Source organism: Panthera tigris, chromosome A1 (genome assembly GCF_018350195.1).
Source record: "Panthera tigris isolate Pti1 chromosome A1, P.tigris_Pti1_mat1.1, whole genome shotgun sequence".
Lineage (NCBI taxonomy): Eukaryota > Metazoa > Chordata > Mammalia > Carnivora > Felidae > Panthera > Panthera tigris.
Genome location: NC_056660.1, coordinates 194641146 through 194664612, shown reverse-complemented (window position 1 = coordinate 194664612; position 23467 = coordinate 194641146). Strand labels below are relative to the sequence as shown.

The window sequence follows — 23467 nt, the reverse complement described above, 5'->3', positions numbered from 1 at the left end:
TAATAGGAACAGGAAGCGTGACATTTGCTCAAGGAATGCACGTGAGTTTGAAAACCAAAAAGGCAGCGCGGGGCAAAGCCTGGGTCTAGAAACAGCAGCCCCGCCCCGCCCCTCGCTCCGGCCCCGCCCCTCGCTCCGGTCCCGCTCCTAAGCCCCGCCCCTTCCACGCTCCTGGCGGGGCCAACGCCCGTCAGAAGGAGGGGCTTGACGCTCTTGCGCAGTGGGAGGGGCTCAAGTAGAAACCTCTTGGGGGCGGAGTCGGGAGAGACAGGTCCACCACCAGGCCTTGAAATCTCAGATCCAGACAGGGAGGGGCAAACCTGGAAGTGGCAGCTCTCAGCTTTGCATAGCAATACCCCGCTTTGCATAATAAATGAAGGCAAGTATTTAAAGGCGCCGCCGCCAACACAAACCTAGTAGTTAGGCCCGCGCAGACCTATCGCTTGCCATGAGTCTCCAGGTACAGGCTCCGCTCCTGATCCTCTTGGTCCTGCTTTTCGCCAGCCCTGTGGCCCCTGAGTTCGTCTTCCTGAAACAGGTGAGCACTCCTTTCCGAGGCTGCTCCCAGCATGCCGGCCCAGTTGGGGGTGTGTGGGTTGGAGTGGGATTATGGGGGTGACTATTCTGGTTTCCAGAATTCCTTCTCTGTGACAGAGCCTCCCAGAGTCACTAACTGTGGGAGACTGAGTGGGTCCTTTTCTCTCTCTACGAGTTTCGGTTAACCCATCTGTGCAGTGAGGGTGGGCTGTTAGGCCTTAACTCTGCTCCAGTCTTTGGGGAACGGTTAATCTCCCTCACGTCTCTACTCCTGCCCTCTTTCCCAACATCGGGGTGAAATTTGGCAGAACTGCAAGACTAATGAACTTCTCCCAGACCCAGAGCCTCATCCTTGTTTACCTGCCCCCTCCCCCTTCCACTCCTGGTAAAAAGGCCTGGCACCCATCCTGTCCCCTTCTGTACAGCTCTGTGGCTCGGCTTGTCCTGATGGGTGGGTGGGTTTGAGAGTCAGGAAGGCCCACACTCGTTCTTCTGGTGACAGAGATCCAGTCGTGTGACCCACTGCTTGTGGTTATGGGTCATGAAGAGTCTCCAGCCTCCAGGCTTCCTCCTTCACTTCTTACTCACCCCATGCTCCAGACCCTTGAAAATGGGAAGTTTTGTCATTCTGAGACCTGGAGAAGCCTAGTTCCATTGCCTGTTTGCTGCATAGCTATGGACAAGACACCTTATCTCTGGCAGCTGTTCAGGAGAGGCCCAGCCTCTCTGCCTCCGACCACCTTGGAAATATTTGCTTTAGAGCAAGGAGAGGAACAGTGTGGTGTAGGGAAAAGTGGAATAGAATTGAGGCTTGACTTCTCATCCCTGCTATGTGCCTAATCTCTGGGCCTGGCATTTGGGCTCCTTGAGTCTTGGTCTCCTCATCTGTAAAGTGGTCATGGTGATACCAGCCTACCTTTCTTAGATGGATGTGGGTGAAGGGAAATGCTTTCATGAATGGAAAGGCTCTGAAAATCTTAAATAAGGAAAGTGATCTAAGCCAGTGGGCTTGGCCTCAACCTGCCCCAGGGGCAAGGGGTCTATTTGATTTTGCCTGTTGAATGAAGGCATAAGGACCTCCTGGCCTTATTTGCCTGGAGGATTCACAATTTGTCTGTGAATGTAGGTTGAGAATGTTTCTCTTGGCTTCAGGGCCCACCACTTTGAGGTGGAGTCTGGCTAGAGCTCCAACGTGCCCTATATCCCCAATTCTCTTATATGTCTTGGCCATAGATGCCATCCCAGACCAGAGGGCTTTCGATCAGCGGTCTGGGGGAGGCCCTGAGACATCCGAGAGCTTGCTCACCTCACTCAGGCCCACAGAGGATAGGGCCTCACTTAAGATTGCACAACATGTGGCACTTTCTGTTTTTCTCTGGGCTCATGTGATTCAGAGCCCCTATGCCTGAGACCATGGGGCAGATAAAAGCAGTGGGGTGATAGTGAGCATTTAAGCATCTGGAAACTTGAGTTTCATTTCCTCTTCTAGCATGAACCAGTTTCATGTCGCTGGGCTGTGGCCCACATTAGACAGGGGGGAGAATGGTCCCGTGCTGGGCATATAATAGGTGCTTAATAGACTCTGTGACACTGTATAATGACCGTCATTTATTGTGCACATACTCTGTGCTGTGTGTGTGTATGTGTGTGTTTTCTAATAAGCTGTTTTGGGAAAATAGTTTTAGATTTACAGGAAAGTTGCAGAGACACTACAGAGTTCTCATATACTCCTCACCCGGTTTCCCCTCCTGTCAACATCTTGTGTTACCATTGTGCATTTGTCCAAACTGAGACAGCAACATTGGCTCATCACCATTAGCTAAACTCTAGGCTTTATTTGGGTTTCACCAGTTTTCCCATGAATGCCCTCTTCCTGTTCCAGGATGCAGTCCAGGGCACCACAGTGCTCAGTCTCCTCTGACCTGTGACAGCTTCTCAGTCTCATGTTTCCATGGTTTGCCAGCCTTGAGGAGTGGTGATCTTACATTCTGTACAGTCTTCTCATTCTCCCAGGAGCCCTGTGAGAAGACAGAATTATGACCATTTAATAGATGAGGAAACCAAACCTCAAGTGGGTAACTTAACCCATGGTCTCAGCTAGCACCGAGTGGCTGAGGTATGATTGGAACCCGGGTCTGTGATAGTCACCCATATTTTTGCCTCCAGAGCTGCCCTTACTGGGGATGGCAAATACAGTAGTGTCCCGCTCCCACGTCACCTCCTTCTCCATGGTTTCGCTTTCCATCGTGTCCGTTAGTCCGGTCAGTTGCAATCTGGAAGCACATGATCCTTCTTCAAATAGTAGCTCAATGCGATGTCACAGTGCCTGTATCCTGCACCTCACTCCCATCTCATTGGACAGGCACTTGGTCAAGCCGATCTTCACAAGGAGGGTGAGTGCAGTACGATAAGATATCTTGAGGGAGAGAGACCACATTCACATAACTGTTACTATGGTATGTTATTGTAATTGTTCTATTTTATTATTTAGGTTGTTAATCTCTTCCTGTGCCTAATTTATAAGTTAAACTTTATCATAGATATATCATAGGTATGATATATCATTAAAAAAAGTATGTATAGAAAAAGACACAGTATATATAGGGTTCAGGACTCTCTGTGATTTTAGGCATCCACTGGGGGTCTTGGAATGTATCCCGCGCAGGTAAGAGGGAACCCCTGTGCCAGGCTTGGCCCTCAGTGGGCATTGCTAATCCTTCACGCCTGCTTTTCCAGATGAGACTGGACCCAGCTGCAGGAATTCATTGCCATAGAAACCTCTAGTCGGGCACCAGGAAACTGAGTTCCTATGCCTCCCCCAGAGCCTGAAGGACAGGGAGCTTAGGAGAAGGGAGGGAGTTCCCCAGCTCCGACAGGATACTCAGGGCACCTGCCCGAGCCTGGAATCAGTTCTCAGGTTGCCTGAGAATCTGTGAAAGCAGCCCCGGAAAATGGCTAGGCCTCCAACTTACCCTCCAGCCCAACTCTTAAGTCCAGACATTTCTTTGATTTGACAGTGGCCTCCCGACTGGTCTCCCCCTTCCAGACTTGTCCCTCTCCAATCCATTCTGAACCATAAACCAGACTGTGGCACTTTCTTGCGATGGGATTCCATTGCACTTATAGTAAATCCAGCGTCCCAATTATAACCTGTGAGGTCCTACATTAAGTGACCTCACCACCCCTCCAACCTTATCTGTGTCAGTCATCCACTACATCTAGCCCAACGAACGGCCTTCTTGTAGTGCCCAGACCAGCTAAGCTTCCCACCACAGGGCCTTTGCCCATGTTGCTTCTGCCTGGAAAGAACATTCTTTCTCTGCACTTACATGGCTGACTCCTCATCCTGCAGGAGTCCAGCTTAAGTATCATTTCCTTACCACCCTATTTAAGTAAGTCATTCGTTACTCTCAACATTCTCTCTGTTAATCATAGTGGGTAATATTTATTGGCATTAGACTGTAAGCTCCTCAAGGCAGGGCAAGAACATTTCTAATTGTTTACCGCTATTAACACAGACTTAGCCCAGGGCCCGTGATCATTGCTCCGTAAATATCTGTGGGATGAATATTGAAGGAAACATTTATTGGCACTTACCTTGCGTAAGGAACTATGGGGCATGCAGGCATGAATCAGACCCTGTTTTGCTTTTCTTCCTCATGTCATGATGTTTCATTCCAAGGGACAGAAACCAATGCCAAAAAGCTCAAGTGAGGGGAAGTTTACTTGAATCTCATGAAACTAATGGCAAGAAGTGGAGGCTGGGCCATCCAATGGCTGTTTAGTGAGCCAGCTGATGCTTTGGGCCTGGCATTGTGTTAAGAGCTCTATGCTCATGCTATCATCCTGACTACAGCCCTGAGAAGAAAGTGTGCAGCCCCCACTTAGAAGATATGGAAATTGGGGTGCCAAAGGGGAAACTGGCCTATAGAATCACATAATAATGGTGGTTGAGCTACACCTATTGACTAAAGCTTTTTTTTTTTATTTTTTTTAACGTTTATTTATTATTGAGAGACAGAGCGTGAGCAGGAGAGGGGCAGAGAGAGGGAGACACAGAATCTGAAGCAGGTTCCAGGCTCTGAGCTGGCAGCACAGAGCCTGACGCGGGGCTCGAGCTCACAATCTGCAAGATCATGACCTGAGCTGAAGTCTGACGCTTAACTGACTGAGCCACCCAGGTGCCCCTTGACTATCTCTGATTTACCTTCTGTCTCACTCCAGAGGCATGCCTTTCACTTCTACCCCATACTGCCTACTGAGATGGGTGGGTGGGTCAGGTGGGGTGACACTTCTGTTCCCTTTTCCAGAAATCAGTTAGTACTTGTCTCTTCCAGAACTTTGGCTTGGCTGTGGGTCACAGGTCTAGGTGTTCTGGCCTCATCCCAAAGGTTGAGCACAAAGTCCAAGTCCTCTTAGTGATTTTTGCCTTAATCTCAATTTCCCAGAGGCAGAGAGAATCTGTCAGCCTAACTTGGGTTAGGTGTTTCCATTCAGCCCAGTCGGCTGTGTTGACGAGGAGGATGGGCTTGGGGGCTTGGGGGTGGTAGATTTTCCTTCCAAGATGGGATGTGCATTGTGGGAGTATTTGAAGTATCTCGTAGGTGGTCTTCAGGAGGCTGGGAAGGGTGTGAGTGGGCGAGCAGAGTCTGCACTATGTAGGAAATGTTAAAGATCATAGACAAGCAGGCAGGGTTCTGTGGGAGTGGGGAGTCAGTGGTCATGTGTATCCATACAAGATGGTGGAATCTGGAGACCTCTGGGGGATGTGGAGAAAGAAGAGGAAGTGACTCAGCAGAGCGGGGAGGGTGACCCAGATGGGGAAGGGCATGGGCAATAGGATGAGAGGAAGGAAGCACTGGTTAAGACTGGTGAAGCTCATTCATTGGGGTTCATCAACGAGCAGCCCACTGGGGGGTCTCTCCATGTGTGTCCAAGTCTCTCCCTGGGCCAATTGCATACCCCTTGAGGGTGGGCTTTCCCACAGTGTTAAGTTTCCTATTGTTCCTGGCCATGGATTGGGCACGGGTATGACCTGAATAAGGTCCTGGACACGGGGCTGCAAAGGTGAATCCTCTGGGGGCTTCCCTGTAAGGAGATACCAAGACTGGCTGGAGAGAGGTGGTTGGGGTCAGGGGGTGGGCGATCAGAGAAGGTACCTACTGAGGGTGGATATGAAGCTCAAGGTCTGGTATATTGTACTTTATATTTGACAGCATACTTTTGGGAGATGATGTCTTTCGAGTCTTTTAGAATGGGTACAAATGTTATCCTGGGCTTACAGATACGGAGTTGCAGATAAAGCCCAGGGAGGGGAGGCACCTTGTCCAACGTCATGCCATTAGTAGCCTGTTCTGTTGTTGTCTCTGAACTTTCTTTTCTTTCTGTCTGATTGTCCCTGGCCATCCCAGCTCAGTAGCTTTTCCTGGGATAACTGTGACGAGGGGAAGGACCCTGCCGTGATCAAAAGCCTGACTCTGGAACCTGACCCCATTGCCTTTCCTGGGAACTTGACTGTTAGCGTCGAGGCCCGGACTGAAGTCCCCCTCACTAGTCCTCAAAAGGTGAGCTTGGGGGTGGGCGGCGGGGTCAAGGCAGGGGGTGCTGGAGGGAAGGTGCCACGGGCCAGCTGGCAGGGGTCCTGACGGATGTATGCTCAGGCAACGGTGAGTAATTGTGCAATCCTGGAATCCCAGAGCAGCAAAGGATGTGGACATTCATAGACTGTCTGGTAACTCCAGTTGGGCGATTTTGTTTTGGACAAACAGACACATCACTTAGTAAATACTATGTCGTCCCTTTAGAAAATACACATGGTCAAAAGGGGTAAAATTAACTCACCTGAAATCTCACTACCCAGTGATCAGGGATAAGCACTTTTAACATTTGGTAGGCTCGGCTCTGGAACTGTCCCCACACACATATTTTGAATGGGTATGTATGAAAATAAGCAATGCTTCTTGTAAATGTCCTCCTGTAATCTGACTCCTCATGAGAGTCATTATTAGCTATTTACATATTGTCAGAATGTTTTCTACAGTTGTAAATATATGTACATTTATACTAATGGTTTTTTTGTTAATGTTTATTTATTTTGAGAGAGAGAGGGAGAGTGTGAGCAGGGGAGGGGGAGAGAGAGAGAGAGAGAGAGAGAGAGAGAGAGAGAGAGAAAATCCCAAGCAGGCCCGGCACTGTCAGTGCAGAGTCCAATATGGGGCTCCAACCCATGAACTGTGATATCATGACCTGAGCCAAGACCAAGAGTGGGATGTTTAACCAACTGAGCCATCCAGCCTCCCCACACGAATGGGTTTTTGTGGCAGGTGCTGTTAAACTTGCTTTTTGGGGCATCATACTGTATGTTCGTTCTTCCTTCCTTTCTTTCTTTCGTTTTTCTTTCTTTCTTTTTTCTTTTTTTCTTTCTTTCTTTCTTTCTTTCTTTCTTTCTTTCTTTCTTTCTTTTTTAATTTTCTTTTAATGTTTATGTTTGAGAGAGAGAGAGACAGAGCTTGAGCGGGTAGGGGGAGAGAGAGAGGGAGATACAGAATTTGAGGCAGGCTCCAGGCTCAGAGCTGTCAGCCCAGAGCCCAACACGGGGCTCGAACCCCCGAACCTTGAGATCATGACCTGAGCCGAAGTCAAACGCTTAAACGACTGAGCCACACAGGTTGCCCCTCTATACTTCTTTGTATGGTGTTTGGCATCATTTTTTTTTTTTTTTTTTTGGCAGAAATATTCTGTTGTAGATCTGTCCTGATATACTTAACAAATCTATTGTCAGACGTTTAGTTTGTTTCCGGGGCGGTTTTTTGTTTGTTTGTCTGGCTTTTGTTTATTTTTTGGTTGGTATAAACACCTTTGCTGAAATTATCCTTGTAATGTATCTTTTTGTACTTTTCTGACTATCTAGACACAGACTTTTTTAGGTCCTTAGATACATACTGCCCAAGTGCCTTCAGATGTTTGAGCCCATGTATTCCCTAACCAGCAAGGGATTTGCCTTTTTCCACACATTTGTTGATACTGAGCATTTTCTGAAAATGTTTTCCAGTATTTTATGCCATTCCTAATGAGGCGAAATGTCTTTCATAAGTTTTCTTGCCTTTTGTGTTTACTCTGGGAAGAGCCAGTTTGTTCATGCCTGTTGCCGATTTTGGGGGTGGCTATTTACATGCCTTTTTTTTTTTTTAATGTGTAGCTTTTTTTTTTTTTTGGAAGAACAATGAAGGCTTTTTAAATACCATACATTGTATCCTTCTTACTACTTTGAATTGGTGCCTTTATTCCATATTTTGATAAGTCCTTCAGATTATCCTTTTGCAGATATTCTCTCACCAGTCTTGCTTTGATTTTTTAAAAGGTTTCTGCAGGTGCCTGGGTGGCTCAGTCAGTTGAGTGTCCGACTCTTGATTGCGGCTCAGGTCTTGATCTCACAGTTGTGGCATCAAGACCCACTTTAGGCTCTGCACTGAGTATGGAGCCTTGAGATTTTTTTCTCTCTCTCTAAAAAATATTTAAACAGTTAAAAAAAAGTAAACAGTTTCTGATTTGGAATCTGTGTCTATAACTGCCCTTAGACTTGGCTGAATCACAGCTATCTCATAGGTTGCTTGTGGACTGTGAGAAGTAAACTCACTGACTCAATCAAAGGGGGTGCGTGGAGACTCAGAGCACAGTGCAGTGAGGCTTTAATGAATGTTCTTGCAAGAGCGGGTGTCTGATGGAGAGGCACACTCAGGGAGGCACACTCCGGGCTGTTACAGCAGGCAATTTATCTCCTAGCCTGCAAGTCCCTCCCCTGATTCCTCATTGGCTGAGCGCTACAGAGTTTACAGCCTTACTGGAAGTGACCTATGCCCATGTAAGGCAAAAAGTAGTCTGACTGGAGCAAATGTACATTCTTTGAGGTGATGCAGAGACTTCAGTTCTTTGGTGCGTGTTCATTGCAAAGCTGAGAAACGGAGAGGGGAAGAACCAGAAAGTGAAGTGTTGAAGGGTTTGGGGCTCCACAGTGGCGGGGGAGGGGTTCGTACATTTTCCAGTTGGTTGTAAACCTGTTGTTAATTAGACAATACAGCTTTTATTTGGTACTTCTGAAAATGAATCATCTCCCTTACTTCTCACACGGGCATTTACTGTGTTAATAACATAGAGTGCTTTGCACAAGACCTGCTCAGTACGTGTCAACTCTTGTTAATGGTTCAGTTAGTGTCAGTCTTTTCCTGTGGCCCCAGACAGAAGCCCTGGATGTGTGGACAGCTCTTGGGCCCTGTCTTCCCTTGTACCTCCTTCCAAGTCTTCTCCAGGCTAGATCATTGCATTTTCTTTTTCAACTTTTTCTAATGTTTTATTTATTTTTGAGAGAGAGAGAAAGCATGAGCGTGGGGAGGGGCAGAGAGAGAGGGAGACACAGAATCTGAAGCAGGCTCCAGGCTCTGAGTTGTCAGCACAGAGCCTGACATGGGGCTTGAACTCACAAGCCATGAGATCATGACTAGAGCAGGTCAGAGGCTTAACTGACTGAGCCACCCAGGTACCCCGATCATTGCATTTTCTTTAGCTGTTTATCAAGAGATAATCTATGAGAGTCACACAAATGCCATTTCCATGCTCCTTCTGCTGAATGTGGAGTGTAGGGCTCTTTGGCAGGTGCCACGATGCTTGCTCTCCTCTCACCATTACACAGAATGCTGGCTTTTCCCTGATGCTGTGCATCTGACATGGAAGGAAAAAGCCAGTGAACTCCTTCTGCCCCCAGCCTGCTTTTCATGGCTTCTTCAAAGGCCATTAAGACGGACCTCCCCTTTCCTTACCTGTTACAAATTTGGGCCATTGCACTTTGTAAAAACCGAGCTCAGATTCTCTTAGCCCTTTCCCTTCCCCCTACATTTCTCTTACTCATTTATTTTTGGTTTTGTTCCTTTACTTTTCAGGGTATATGCATATTAGCTATTAAATGAAAGCCTCTGAACACTTGTGTAGGAGAAAAGATGATTAGCCTCATCTTACAGATCAGGGAAAGGGAGACTCTCAGAAGGTGTGACCTGCCCCCGGTCCTGGAGTTATTAGCACATCCAAGGCTGGTGTCCTTTTGTTGTGTTCCCTGTTCCTGAACTCTTCTTGGCAAGGAGGTGGACTTAGTGCTTGGTGTGTTTGCAGGAGAGTGCTCCAGAACTTTCCCTTGCCCGGCAGAGACCCCCTTGGGAGAGTTGCTCAGACTGTAGCCCCTTATGAACCTGGAGGCCTCTTGAGATCAGTGGCTTCTACCCCTTGTTACTGAGGCCCGGGGAGCGAGTGGTCCAGGCCCACACAGCCTGCTAGCAGGAGAGCCAGCCCATCTTCTTCCTCTGATCTTGCTGAAGTAGGTTTTTTTTTTTTTTTTCAATCCAGAGTCCCATCTTGGACCTGGATGGACTTAGCCCCCTGCTTCAGTGTTTAGAAGCTGGATGCCCAGATTCCATGAGCCAAGGGCAAGACTGAACCTACCCCTGGAACTCCCTTTTCCTCTTTTGACTTGCTCCACTGGATTTGGCATACTAACTCCCTTCTGTGGGTCCTCTCTCAAGTTCCAGCCTGGACCCTAGCTTTCCTATCCTCAGGAATCATAAATTGCTGCTTCGTTTGGCATATGTGCTTATTTTGGACTTTTAGACATATGGCTTTCAGTCCGGATGGTTTGGACTCCTCCCCCCCCACCGGCCCCCCTCCCTGCCCACTAAAGTCATGTACCTGCAGTGCCCCTGCCTGAGGCCTTTATAGCTGCCTCCCTTTCAGTTGGCTCCCTTTCAGTTGCTATCAGAGTGTCTAGATCTAGAGCCTTTGTGTGTCTATCCCTGTGGTGGAAGCCAAAAGAAATAATTTCTTTTCAACCTGTAAGAAATTTTTATGCTCAGGATGTCAGAACTGGTAGGTCTCTTTGAGATCATGAGATCCAAATATTCCATTGTTAAGTTGGAGGAGTGGACGCCTGATGGGGAAGGGACCTGCCCATGGGCCCCAGCAGGCGCAGGGATCCTGCCTCGCTTACCTGTCAGTGCCTCTGTCTGTCTTGTTTTCAGGACAGGTCCCATGACCACAAGTTTATTAAGGTAATCTATCTGAGCTACCTAACTGCCAAGGAAGTCTTGGACTGGAGAGACGGCTGGACTTAGGGCCCAGCCTTGCTTGCTTTCCTGAGCCAGAGGAGCAAGTAGGTTGAGAACAGGGATTGGGAAATGAGCCATGATTTGCAATCCCCAAATGGTAGGCATGGCTGCTGCCTCAAAAGCTCCTGTTGCCTTCTGTTCTGAGTACCTCCTGTGCTGTGCTTGTCCTGGCTGGGGGAGGCACGGTGCCTTCTGGCGGTACAGCCCCACAGCCTTCCAGCCTGGGGGGAACACCCCAGGCAGGACTTGGCCCCCGCTGGCCCCCTCATCTTGTTCAGGGCACATCTGGCTCAACCATTTTCATTGGGGTGTTGGTGAAGCAAGGGCTGGGGAGATGGTACTGGCTAAGAGAGAAGGTGGGACAGGTTGTCATGCAGGAGTTAACGTCTGGATTTCAGGCACCACCACTAAGTGATTTACAGCCATTGTCTCACTCTGTGGTGGGGTGGTGTAAGAACGCTAGGCACTCTAAAATACCCTGCTTTTGCCGGTAAGGGAAAGGAGGAAACGAGCAGTAGCTCCCCACCAGGGCACAACACCAGGACGTGGCTGGAGTAGCTTTCCAAATACTCTTTCAGCGCAAAGGGGCTGGGGCAGGTTTGGCAGGAGAGCAGAAAAGAAGGCCGGGAGGGGACCATGCTGGATAATGTGTGTGTCAGCAGAGCGGCCTGAGGTCAGCCAGAGAAGTAGCTTGAGTTTGTCCACAGGCTATATTGACGTCTCCCTTAGACCTGGGCCTGGGTCCTGACCTCTGGGGCAGTTGGAAAGCTGACAGCCTGGGGAGCCAGCCTAAAAAACCCAGCAGGCTCTGGGGGAATAAGTGTCCACCGGGCTTTGTCTCTTAGAAACAAAAGCCCTAAATCAAGCAAGCCTTGAGGCCGAGGAAGATAGAATGCTAGAATGTCAGAGCTGAAAGGGATCCTAAAGTTGTAGTTTCCTGCCCATTCGGAATCAGATGCTTGAATGAGCTCACTTCCTTCAGCCCTTTTCTGTTTTCCCTTGATACATTTGGTGGGGCACGAACATGGTCCAGAGAGACTACTCACTTAGTGAATGTTTAGCCTGGGCCAGGCTCAGCTGGCATGTCCACCTGGAGGTCTGGCCACTTCTGGGTCAGCCGCAAGCTCTAGAACAGGAGTTCAATCATGATGGCGTGGAGGTGTGACACGCATCACAGATCTTCTCATCTAGCTTCTCTCTGGGCTCAGGGGTCCTTCCGTGGCTGGGTCCAGGGAGCCCGCCACTTCTCGTGGTAGTTCTGTCTGTTGCACCCTAGCTGTGGTTGGTAAGAAGATCTTCCTTACATCAATCCCAAAGTGATCTCCCTATGAATTCCTCTTGTTTCAAATTCTGTCCTTTATGGCTCGACAGAGAAAGTTTGATCCACGAATAGCAAATCGGTTTCATGTTGGTCACCAGCTCCGATCGGCTGGTGGTACCGCCTGAAGTTCTCCACAGAGGAGGGTTGTAAAGCCAGGGTTGGGCGGAGAAGGGAGATGGAGGAAGCAATGCCAATTAGCCAGTTAGCAGTTTAAGGACGAATGCATTTCAACTCGAGTGTTAGCTTTAACCAGTGGAAATGACTATCTAAAGAAACCTAAGATGGTGGTTCAGTCAACAGGGAGAAAAAAAAAATCACAGCAATTGGGGCGCCTGGGTGGCTCAGTTGGTGAAGCGTCCGACTCTTGGTTTCAGCTCAGGTCACGATCGCATGGTTTGTTAGTTGGAGCCCCATGTTGGGCTCTGCGCTGGCTTTTTTCCTCTGTCTGCCTCCCCCCTGCTCATGCTGTCTCTCAAAAATAAATAAACATTAAAAAAAAATCACAGCAATTATTAATGTCTGCCTCAGGCACAGGAAAAGGTTAGCAATGGAACATGTGCCACAGTATTGTCATTTCTGAATCCGAATATCTCCAAGACCCCATCTAGTTAGAGATTCTGTGATTAAAATGAAATGCTGACCTTTCAAAGATGTAGAGGAGCTGGTATGTTTGCCTTGGGATTTATGCTTTTTCAAACTCTGTCTCACCAGGTGGAGCTAACTGTGGAAAAAGAAGTAGCTGGCTTCTGGGCCAAAGTCCCATGTGTGGAACAAATTGGCAGCTGTACCTATGAAGACTTCTGCCAAATAATTGACACTGTAATTCCCCCTGGAGAGCCCTGCCCAGAGCCCCTGCACACCTATGGGCTTCCCTGCCACTGTCCCTTCAAAGCAGTACGTACTCAGGGAGAGAGAGCATCATTTCCGGGGCTGGAGTAAAGACATGGGGTCTGGAGAGAAGGGTTCTTGCCTTCTCCTCCTGCAGACCTAGATGTCTGTGGATTTAAGTGGGTGTGATCTATCCCGAACCGCTTATCTTCCGGGAGCCTTGGTTTATCCACCTGTGTTCGAACCGGGAGACTTGCACTGCAGTGTGCCATCCCCTGCCCTTTAGCGATCACACTCCGTGCTCTGCAGGGCTATGGCGATCTCTAATCTCGCGTGCTTGTCGGGAGAGTGGGAGGAGGAGCAGGTTCGTGGCTGCAGTCCGAGAGGCAACTGCAGGAGAGTCCCATCAGGAGGCTGCCACTGACCTGTGACCCCTGGGTTTTCCTGCAGGGCGTGTACTCACTGCCGGAGAGTGATTTCACCCTGCCCCAGCTGGAGGTGCCCGGCTGGCTTAGCTCTGGGCACTACCGCATCAAGACGGTCCTCAGCAGCGGTGGGGAGCGTCTGGGCTGTGTCAAGATCTCTGCCTCTCTGAAGGGCAAATAATGTGGCACCAGCCACAGCAGAATGAAGGGGTGTGAGGAAGATGGCCCTCTTCTTCTTTCTTGCATTTGCCAAGGTCCAAGTCTGACTCTCTGTCCCCCTTCAAGCCCATTTCTGCAACGATGCCACTACCCTTGCTGAAAATCATTCTGTGCCACCGACATTTTAGATGCGGCCAGGCAGCCCCAACCTAGGGAGGAGCTGGGCAGTGCTTGATAGCCCGCGGCACCTGCCATGCTGGCCGCTCCATTTCCCTCCTCAACCCTATGGCTTTCTAAGAGCTTAACTCTGTTTCTAAACAGTCAAGGAATGGGACCAATATATTTTGTACCCTCAAGCTCAGACTGACCCCATCTTGGTTTCCTGAAGTACCTTCGTGATTTTCTTTAAATTTTTTTTTTTTTTTGTCACTGACTCCAAAACAGAATGAGAGTATTAACAGTTGGTGTTTTACTCTAATCCCCTCTTAACGAAGGGGCTGCAGTAGTTCATCTCGGTCTGTTCCTCCGTTAACTCCTATGATTAATTCAGTATTCTCTTCTAGATTTACTCAGTGAACGGTGGGACATAGCGTATCCTGGAGAGGCAGGGCATGTGGCAGAGGGCTTCACTGGGAGAGGTATTTAAGAATGCTCCTATGTGTTTAAGATAGGTTACAAACTCAGGTGCCTACAGGGCCAAGCACAAGCGACCAGGACCACCAGGAACATATTGCTTCCAGCATGTTTTTTTCCCTTTTTACAGCAGCACATATGCATTGTTACAAGGCAGCTGATGTCCAGTCTTGAGCTGGGATATTATCAGGGATGATGGGGCCTGGGATGAGTCAGAAAGAGTGCATTCAGCCCTTAGGGGCAGCTGCTATGGAACTATGGCCACTTGGTGTCACCAGAGAATGTTGTGGGCCCAGTATTGCCAAATATTCTCAATTCCACCCCCCCCCAACCCCCCGGCGAGGCCAGAAATCCAGACTTTTATATGAAATCTTACAGTTTTTAAATATTGGCAACTAATTATTTTTTAAGACACTGTGCACGCCAAAAGGGCCAAACAGACTTGTCAGTGGGGAAATCTGGCCCCGGATGGCCAGTTTGCGACCTCTGATGTACAAACCTGCATTCCCCCTGCCCTTTCAGTCTTGAGACCGCTCGTCCTGTACCGTCTCTCCCTCCATACGTACAAACCGATAGTGTCTGACCCACGGAACAGCCTCTTCCAGCGCTAGGGGACGGGGACGCAGCCTCTCCGAGCTGTGAGCCGCGGGGATCGTGAGGCAGCCTGCCCCAGCCTGTGAGCACTGTCAGGGTGAGTGGGGCAAACACTGAAAGAGCTGGAACCCACCGGCAGCTGCTCTGTAGAGCAAGGATCCAGCGAAGAAAGGTGGACTCACATCAGGTGCCTGGATTCGTCCATCGTCCCATCTTCCATGACAACTTACTGACCCACAGATCACCCCCAGTTTCTGGGCTCATTTGAAGCCCGGAATGGCAATAAACCTTTTTAACTTGCTGACAATTCCTCCTTTGTCTTGGCCATGTATTTGTCCATGGAGCACATCTGGGCATTTTAGGAGCTTGTCTGTGGTGAGCTGTTCCTGCCAGGGAGGTTTGTCGCGCAGCCCAGGCGATCCCGGGGACCGTCTCTTCTGTTTCTGCCTCTTGAGCTGCTTGGTATCTCTGCTTCGTTCTGCGTCATCATCATCCAACTTTCCTTGGTTTGCTTTTTTGCTTTCCTGTCACTCAGTGACCTCTCCAGCCTTTTCCCTTGTTGGCCTTTTTTGGTCTTATTCTCACAGTTGTTCTTTAGTTCAGCTCTCAGAATGGAGTCTCATGAGCTTGGTTAACGTTTCCATTTCATGCCAGGCTCTTGGGTCAAATGCTCCCCCAGTTCTCGGGAGGAGGCAAGAAATCTCAAATCATAGGCAAGAGAGAATTTTTAAGAAATGGTGCTGCACCGACTGGGAAGCCACTTGGAAAAAGTTGAAATTAGATTCATACTTCACACCATATGCAGAATAAACTCCAGAGGGATCCAGGGCCTAAAAGTCAGAAGATGAAACCATACCTGTACTAAAAACAGGTGAAAACTCCAGAGATGGTAAAAGATGGATACATGTGACTACATATACCTAGAAAATTCCCTCAGCAAGAAATACCATAAAGTCAAAAGACCGGAAGAAAATATTTATAGCACACATGGACAAAGGGCTGATATTTCTACTATATAAAAAATTAAACATTTAAAGGACTAAAAACCTGATAGAAAAAATTGGGAAAAGACCTAAATAAACAACTCTTCTCTCTCTATCTCACATACACTAAGATGTAAAAATGGCCCATGTAAAAATTGCGCGTGAAAAATGTGCAAACTTACCCATGATGAGAGAAATGTAAATCAAAACAATACTGAGAGAATCACCCCTCAGGCTGATGAAAACACGAGTACAACCACACTTCTGGGAAAACTATAGGGCAACAGGCCCTTCACAGTTGGTGGGAGTGCAAAGTAGTATGACCCTTGACAACCTAACAAAACTTCAAAAGCGCCACTCTTGGGGCGCCTGGGTGGCTCAGTCGGTGAAGCATCTGACTTCGGCTCAGGTCATGGTCTCATGGTTCCCGCGTTCAAGCCTGGCATGGGGCTCTAAGCTGTCAGCACACAGCCTGCTTTAGATCCTGCCCGCTCTCTCTGCCCCTCCCCTGCTGCCTCTCTCAAAAGTCAATGAACAAACTTAAAAAAAAGTGCTCGCTCTTTGACCCAACATTCCAGCACTGGGAATTTCCTCTGAAGATACAGCTCCAACAAGACGAAAATACACCTGCATGAGATTATTCATTGCAGCGTTGTGATTGCAAATCTTGGAAACGCAAATGTCTATGAGAAAGTGACTGAACATAGCATGTCCACACTGAGTACTATTTGCTATAGAAAAGAAGGAGGAAGATCTTTGAATCCATTTTGAGTTATTTCCAGGATATATCGTTAAGTGCAAAGGCACAGTACAGAGAAGTGTAATGTGCTACTTTTCATGTAAGAAAGAAGGGTTGGATATAAATAAATACAAATGCATTTGCTCATTTGTAGAAAATAAGGAAAGATAAGCCAGAAACTAAAGAGATTAGTTATGTACAGAGGGTAGGTAGGAATATTGTGACAAGAAGGGGAAACAATAGGGTGTAAAGGATGAAGGGGGTGGGACAGTTCTGACTATATCTTTTGGTGTAACTGTGGCTCTTAGAACCATAATAATGTTCCTCATACCCAGAGCATGATGAAAATCAACCACGAGATGAGTGGAGTTCAGAATTTCACCACTGTAAATGACTTGGCTTTGGTCATTGCACTAGGGTTATGGAAGATGTTAACATTAGTGAAAGCTAGGTGCAAGGTATATTGGGAACTCTGTACTGTTTTTGCCACCTTAAAGTCTTTTTCAAGATAAAAATTTGTAAAAATATATTGCTGAAGTTTCCATTTTGAGAACTAGCTCATGGAACTTCAGTCCAGGAAGGGAGACAAACATTTATGCAAATATGTGATGTGTTCCAAAATAGAGGTTAAGGGAGACTGAAGAATCTGGGTCAGTGCCTGAAGTCAGAGAGGGTTTTCGTGGGGGAAGTGATAGCTGACATCTGAAAAATGAGGAATTAAGTAGGTAAAGAGAGGAACAGCATATATGGAACCTCTGCAGCAAGGGGGAACATGGTGCTTTTAGGGAGATGGACAAGGACCATTAAGACTGGAAGGAGGGGCGCCTGGGTGGCTCAGTCGGTTGGGCGGCCGACTTTGGCTCAGGTCATGATCTCGAGGTCCGTGAGTTCGAGCCCCGCGTCGGGCTCTGTGCTGACAGCTCAGAGCCTGGAGCCTGTTTCAGATTCTGTGTCTCCCTCTCTCTGACCCTCCCCCGTTCATGCTCTGTCTCTCTCTGTCTCAAAAATAAATAAACATTAAAAAAAATTTGAAAAAAAAAAAAAAAGACTGGAAGGAAAATTTGCTACAGGTGCAAGATGAAGCTGGAGTGGGTGGGGATGAGGGTGGGGGAGGGTGGGGAGGATTCGGATCACCTGGGGCCTTGCAACTGGGTCCAGTTGGGTCTCAATTGCCAGGTCCCAGATTTTGCCAAAGAAGCACAGACAGCAGAGAATTTATCCTACGTTGTTGCAACTAGAATGACCACTTGGGTCCTGTCAGTGATCTCAGGGTGCTGGCTGCAATCAGAGAGTGTGTTATACTTGTCACACGGTGCCTGAGCTTCTGTGTCTGGTGGCTTACCCCCCTGAACTTTAAGTCTGGCTTCCTAAGTTCGAGTTGTCCTGAAGATTTTCCCTTTCGAGAGTCCTATCATCTCTATTTCACTTTCAAGTGGTATTGACGTACCAGGTAGAAGTTCTGCCCCCACCCACTTTTCTTTGATCTTTAAACTCAGGAAATTGCTTGAGGGGCAGGCTCCTGTGTCCGCTGGATCAGCCTGGACATTGTTTGCCAATAGCAAATCTTGTCCAACCTTAGGAATTTGCCTTTTAGCGTCATTTCCAGGGGGGCACTGTGGCTTATAAACCATTGCACTGGGGCGCCTGGGTGGCTCAGTCAGGCTTCTGACTCCTGATTTTGGCTCAGGTCATGATCTCGAGGTTCGTGGGTTTGAGCCCTGCTTCGGGCTCTGCACTGACTGTGCAGAGCTTGCTTGGGATTCTCTCTCTGTCCCTCTCTCTGCCTGTCCCCCGCTTGTGCGCGTGCGCTCTCTCTCTCTCTCAAAATAAATAAACTTAAAAAAGAAAACCATTGCACTTATGTCACTAATGTTCACTTGGAGCCAACTCTGAATGCCTCAGCTTCACACGGGTGACTTCTGCTGCTGTCTCCACACTCGCCCAGGGGGGACTTGTACTGCTTAGCAATCTCAGCTTGGGTTCTATGTAGCAATCCCAGTTCTTTCAATGGGCTTGCTGAAGATCCAAATTAAGCCTCTCTTTAAAATGATGTTGCATATCTTTCCACTCTACACCCCAGTCACAGCCCAGCTCCATCGTTTTAAGATTGATCATATTTGTCCAGCAGAGAACTGCAATGGGAAATATTTGTGAGGGTCCTGGGGGACAGGAATCCCCCCACAGCCAACAACCAGGTCCAAGGCATATGGCAGTGGAGAATTCAGCCTACGTTGTGGCAACTGGAATGACCAGTTTGGGTCCTGTGGTCTCAGAGTGCCAGTTGCCATCAGAAAGTGTGTGTTGTATGAGTCACGTGGTGGCCTGGGGTTCCTCGTCTGGTAGTTTACCTCCCTAATCTGATTTTGCAGCTCTCTGTTTTGCATTCAAGCCTCTGCCAGTGCCAGGTTGGCTACCTAACTGTCTGCATGTAGGTTGTTCAATGCTCTGAGAAGCAGAAAATCTTACATTCCTTTTTCCAGAGGTATTTTGCAACACAGGGTCTATTAACATCATGGGCTTTGTGACTGTCTCTGAAATTGCATGTAAAATTTAGCATGTATGCATCTATGTGAATTTTATGGAGGGTCTGTAGCTTCCATTAAAATCTCAACAAGGTGTATGACCACTCTTCCCCACCCCCAAGTCGTAAACCACGGTCTTACCTGCATTTTATTCTTCTATATTCTATGCGAAGGTTTCCATATATCCCCCAAAGCCTCACCTTCTCCACACTCATGCATGGTCTGGGTCCCAAAAGAGCAACGATTTTATTATTGGCTTATAGCTTTCTTATTTAGTGATGGGATGCTCCTCTCCACCTCCCTCTCTTTCATAGCTACTTCACATCTCCTCCAAGAGGTCGTTGCTTGACATTGGACCATTGGTAAAAAAATAATGATTCACTGAGGATGAGGGCTCTAACTCCAGCTGGGATTCCTGGGATTCCATAGCATCAATCACGTAATAGAGGGTGGCTTTGAAAAGTGACGTTACCTATACGTGTTCATTACACTATAGAGTTATGCTTTATATACTTTTCCATATATACTGCTACAGCTCACAATAAAACGTTTCTTAAAAATGGTGTTTCCATTAGAGTGACACAAATCATCGTTACATTTTCCCCTCACATGAAGTTGCTTTAGTTATAAAATCAATACATCACTGTTTTTTTTTTTTTTTAACGTTTATTTATTATTGAGAGACAGAGAGACACAGAGCATGAGCAGGGGAGGGGCAGAGAGAAGGAAAGACACAGAATCTGAAGCAGGCTCCAGGCTCTGAGCTGTCAGCACAGAGCCCGACGCGGGGCTTGAACTCACAAACTGCGAGATCATGACCTGAGCTGAAGTTGGTCGCCTAACCAACTGAGCCACCCAGGCGCCCCAAAATCAATACATCACTGTTAAAAATGCAATAACAGAGGTAAGAAAAAAAAAGAAAGAAAGAAGAAAAGAAAAGCATAAAATTTCACTCTTAAGTCAATCGACTTGGTGAAAGTTCCCAAAATATTTTGTGTTCTGCATACCCTTCAAAATTCCTTGACTATATGCATATGACTTCTTTTTAAAAAAGAGCCAAAATGAAATCATGCTTCACATTTTATTTTTAACAGCTGTATTGAGGTATAGTTGATATCCATTAAACTGCGTGTACCTTAGAGACTATACTCGGTAAGTTTTGAAATAGACACACACAATTGGGAAACCATCTTCCCAAAACTGGGAACACATTATCCATCACTTCGAAGAGTTTCCTCATGCCCTTTTGTAATACTTGCCGCTCATTCTGCCTCCCCTTTCCCCTTTAAGCAACTAGATATGCTTTCTGTCCCTACAGAGCAGGTGGCATTTTCAACTACGATAAAGCTACCATGAACATGTATGTACAAGTCGTTTTAGAGCTATATGCTTCCTTTTCTTTTAGGGGAGTTCCAGTTCCTCCATATCCTTGCCAACACCACTATGGTCGGTCTTTTAATAGGGTCGGTCCTTCTAACAGATACATAGTGGTATCTCATTATGGTTTTTATTTGGATTTCCCTAATTACGACTGATGTTGAACATTATTTTCATATGTTTATTTACCATCCATATATCTTCTTTGGTAACGGGTCTGTTCAAACCTTTGCCTATTTAAAAAGATGAAGTTGTTTTCTTATCGCTAGGCTTTGAGAGTTCTTCATGTATTCTGGATATGAGTGTTGTTTTTTTTTAATTAATTTATTTAAATTCAAGTTAGTTAACATACTGTGTAGTGTTGGTTTCAGGAGTAGAACCCAGTGATTCATCCTTACATATGACACCAGGTGCTCATCCCTACAAGTGCCCTTTAAAATGCCCATCACCCATTTAGCCCATCCCCCCCACGCACTTCCCCTCCAACAACCCTGTTTGTTCTCTGTATTTAGGAGTCTCATATGGGTTGCCTTCCTCTCTGCTTTTATCATATTTTTCCTTCCCTTCCCTTATGTTCATCCGTTTACTTTTTTAAAAAATATTTATTTTTGAGAGAGAGGGAGAGAATGCGCGGGTGCGAGAGTGTGGGAGGGGCAGAGAGAGGGAGACAGAGGATCTGAAGTGGGTTCTGCACCAACAGCAGACAGCCCGATGTGGGGCTTGAACTCATGAACAGTGAGATCATAACCTGAGCTGAAGTCGGACACTTAAGCGACCAAGCCACCCAGCCCCTATCTTTGTTATAATTCTTGAAATCAGACAACATTAGCACACCAACTTTGTTCTTCTTAAAAGATATTTTGGCTATTTAGGTCCTTTACATTTTCAAATGAATTTTAGAATCAGCTGATCAACTTATACACACACAAAAAAAGCCTGCTGACTTTGGTGAGAATTGATATCTTAACCCCAGAGTCCTCTGAGTCATGAACAAGGTGTATTTCTCCACTTATTTAGGTGTTAATTTCTTTTAGCAATATGTTAGTCTTTATGAAGATTATATATTATAGTTTTTAACAGGTGTTTCATATCTGCCATGAGAGTTACCCCCAATTACTGCATATTTTTGATGCAATTATAAGTGCAACTTCTGATTGTTTGCAGCTAGTATAGAGAAATACAGTTGGATTTTGTATATTGACCTTGTATCCTGAAGCTTTGTAAACCAATTAGTAGTAGCATTTTTGCAGATTCCATTGGATTTTCTGCGTTGGTATTATGCCATCTTCATAGAAACAGTTATTTCTTCCTTTCCAATCTGGATGCTGTTTACTTCTTCTTCTTACCTAATTTCATTGTCTGGATATCTGGCACAATATTGAAAAGAAGTCTCTGATCTGCTTCTGATCTTACAGGGAAAGTATTCAGTTTTTTCCGTCAAGTATGACATTAGCTGTAGGTTTTCATAGATGCTTTTTACTGGTTGTGAAATCCCCTTGTATTCCTAGTTGCCGGGAGTTTTAGATTAAGGATAGATGTTGGATTTCACCAAATGCCTTTCCGTGTCCATTGAGATGATCATTTATTTATTCTTTTCTAGTTTGTTAATAATGGTGAATTACACTGATTTCAAATGTTAAACCAACCCTGGATTTTTTGTGTGTGTGTGGTCTTGGTGTAAGAGATGATTTCTTTTGTTTCCTCCAAGTTTTTATTTTTATTATTTTATTTACATTCTAGTTAGTTAACATATAGTGTAATATTGGTTCAGGAATAGAATTTAGTGATTCATCACTTACACATAACACCCAGCGCTCGTTATATAACAAGATCCCTCCTTAATGCCCACCACCCACTTAGCACGTTCCCCACCCACCTCCCTCCATCAACTCTCAGTTTGTTCTCTATCATTAAGAGTCTCTCATGGTTTGCTTCCCTCTCTCTTTTTTTCCCCCTTCCCACATATTCATCTGTTTCCTAAATTCCACATATAAGTGAAATCATATGTCTTTCTCTGACTTATTTCACTTAGCATAATACACTTTAGCTCCATCCATGTTGTTGCAAGTGGCAAGGTTTCATTCTTTTTGAAGGCTGAGTAATATTCTATTATATATATACATATATATATACATGTATATATGTGTATATATATATATATAACATTTATAAATGTTTTTATATATCTCACATACTATTTTTAATAAAACAGCTTTTCCCTACTGATCAACCACAAATATATTTGCATATCAATAGGTGAATTTTTGTAATGTTTGGGGGCATGATACCATTTTATTTGGGATAAATTATAATTTAACCTAACGTTGGATGTTTGTTTCCAACTTTTTACTGTTATCAAAATACAAGCTCTCCTTTTGCATAAAGTTTTGCAAACACAAAATATTCTTAGGATAAATTCCCAGGTTTAATGGGTCAGAGGGCTACACATTTGAAGACTTATGTGTCGTAAAATTGCCCTTTAGAAAAGCCATAACAATGTATACCCCCATCTGCAGAGCATAAGATTGTCTATTTTTCAAAACCCTTCCCCAAACTAGGTATTTTTTTTAAGTAGGTCGATAGTCCTTGCACATGATGAAATCCTTCTCCTTCACACAAATCGTTCAGCCTCTTCAGCCTAAATGGCTGTAAGTGGACTTAAGATATCAGAGAAGAAAAAGAAAGGTGATGTCCTTCTACGTAAGGAAGTTACCATAACGACAGATTGCTCAGAAATAAATTTGTATCCCTACCCTACTTCTGGTAGGCACGTATCTCCGGGGCAATAGCATGTCTTGCTGATGGCAAACACCTTGATTTTCACACGTGGTTGAAAGATAAATTAATTTTTTTTCCTCTTTCAGAATGTCAGATCTAGATGAATCCTTAACAACAGATCCGTCTAGTCCTTCATTTCATAGATGGGAAAACGGTGTCAGAGAGAGTGAGTGAGGGAACTTGCCCAAGATACCACTGGAAATTAGTGGCAGGGCCAAATGGTTGGGTAAAATTAGTGCTAAGTTCTGTTTTTGTTCTGTCTGTGACTCTTCCACTTAGAACAACATCCAGCCTGGGTGGCTCAGTTGGTTAAGCATCCAGCTCTTGATCTTGGCCCAGGTAATGATCTCACAGTTCGTGGGATGGAGCCCCGTGTTGGGCTCAGCGCTGACAGCATCAAGCCTGCTTGAGATTCTCTCTCTCTCT

General features: G+C 46.2%; 1 protein-coding gene across 1 annotated transcript; it reads left to right on the top strand.

The window, feature by feature from the left end:
- Positions 1–239: 239 nt before the first annotated feature.
- GM2A (GM2 ganglioside activator) lies at positions 240–14943 on the top strand. Its single transcript, XM_007093416.3, has 4 exons — positions 240–538; positions 5949–6101; positions 12715–12897; positions 13282–14943. Exons 1-4 carry the CDS (start codon positions 449–451, stop codon positions 13435–13437), a joined length of 582 nt encoding a protein of 193 aa, XP_007093478.1. The 5' UTR covers positions 240–448; the 3' UTR covers positions 13438–14943.
- The last annotated feature ends 8524 nt before the right edge of the window (positions 14944–23467 follow it).

Excerpts from the sequence above, each read along its gene's own strand:
- GM2A (XM_007093416.3), top strand. The coding sequence starts at position 449 with ATGAGTCTCCAGGTACAGGCTCCGCTCCTGATCCTCTTGGTCCTGCTT. Across the intron at positions 539-5,948 it reads AGTTCGTCTTCCTGAAACAG|CTCAGTAGCTTTTCCTGGGA; the intron begins GTGAGCACTCCT and ends TGGCCATCCCAG. Across the intron at positions 6,102-12,714 it reads CCCTCACTAGTCCTCAAAAG|GTGGAGCTAACTGTGGAAAA; the intron begins GTGAGCTTGGGG and ends CTGTCTCACCAG.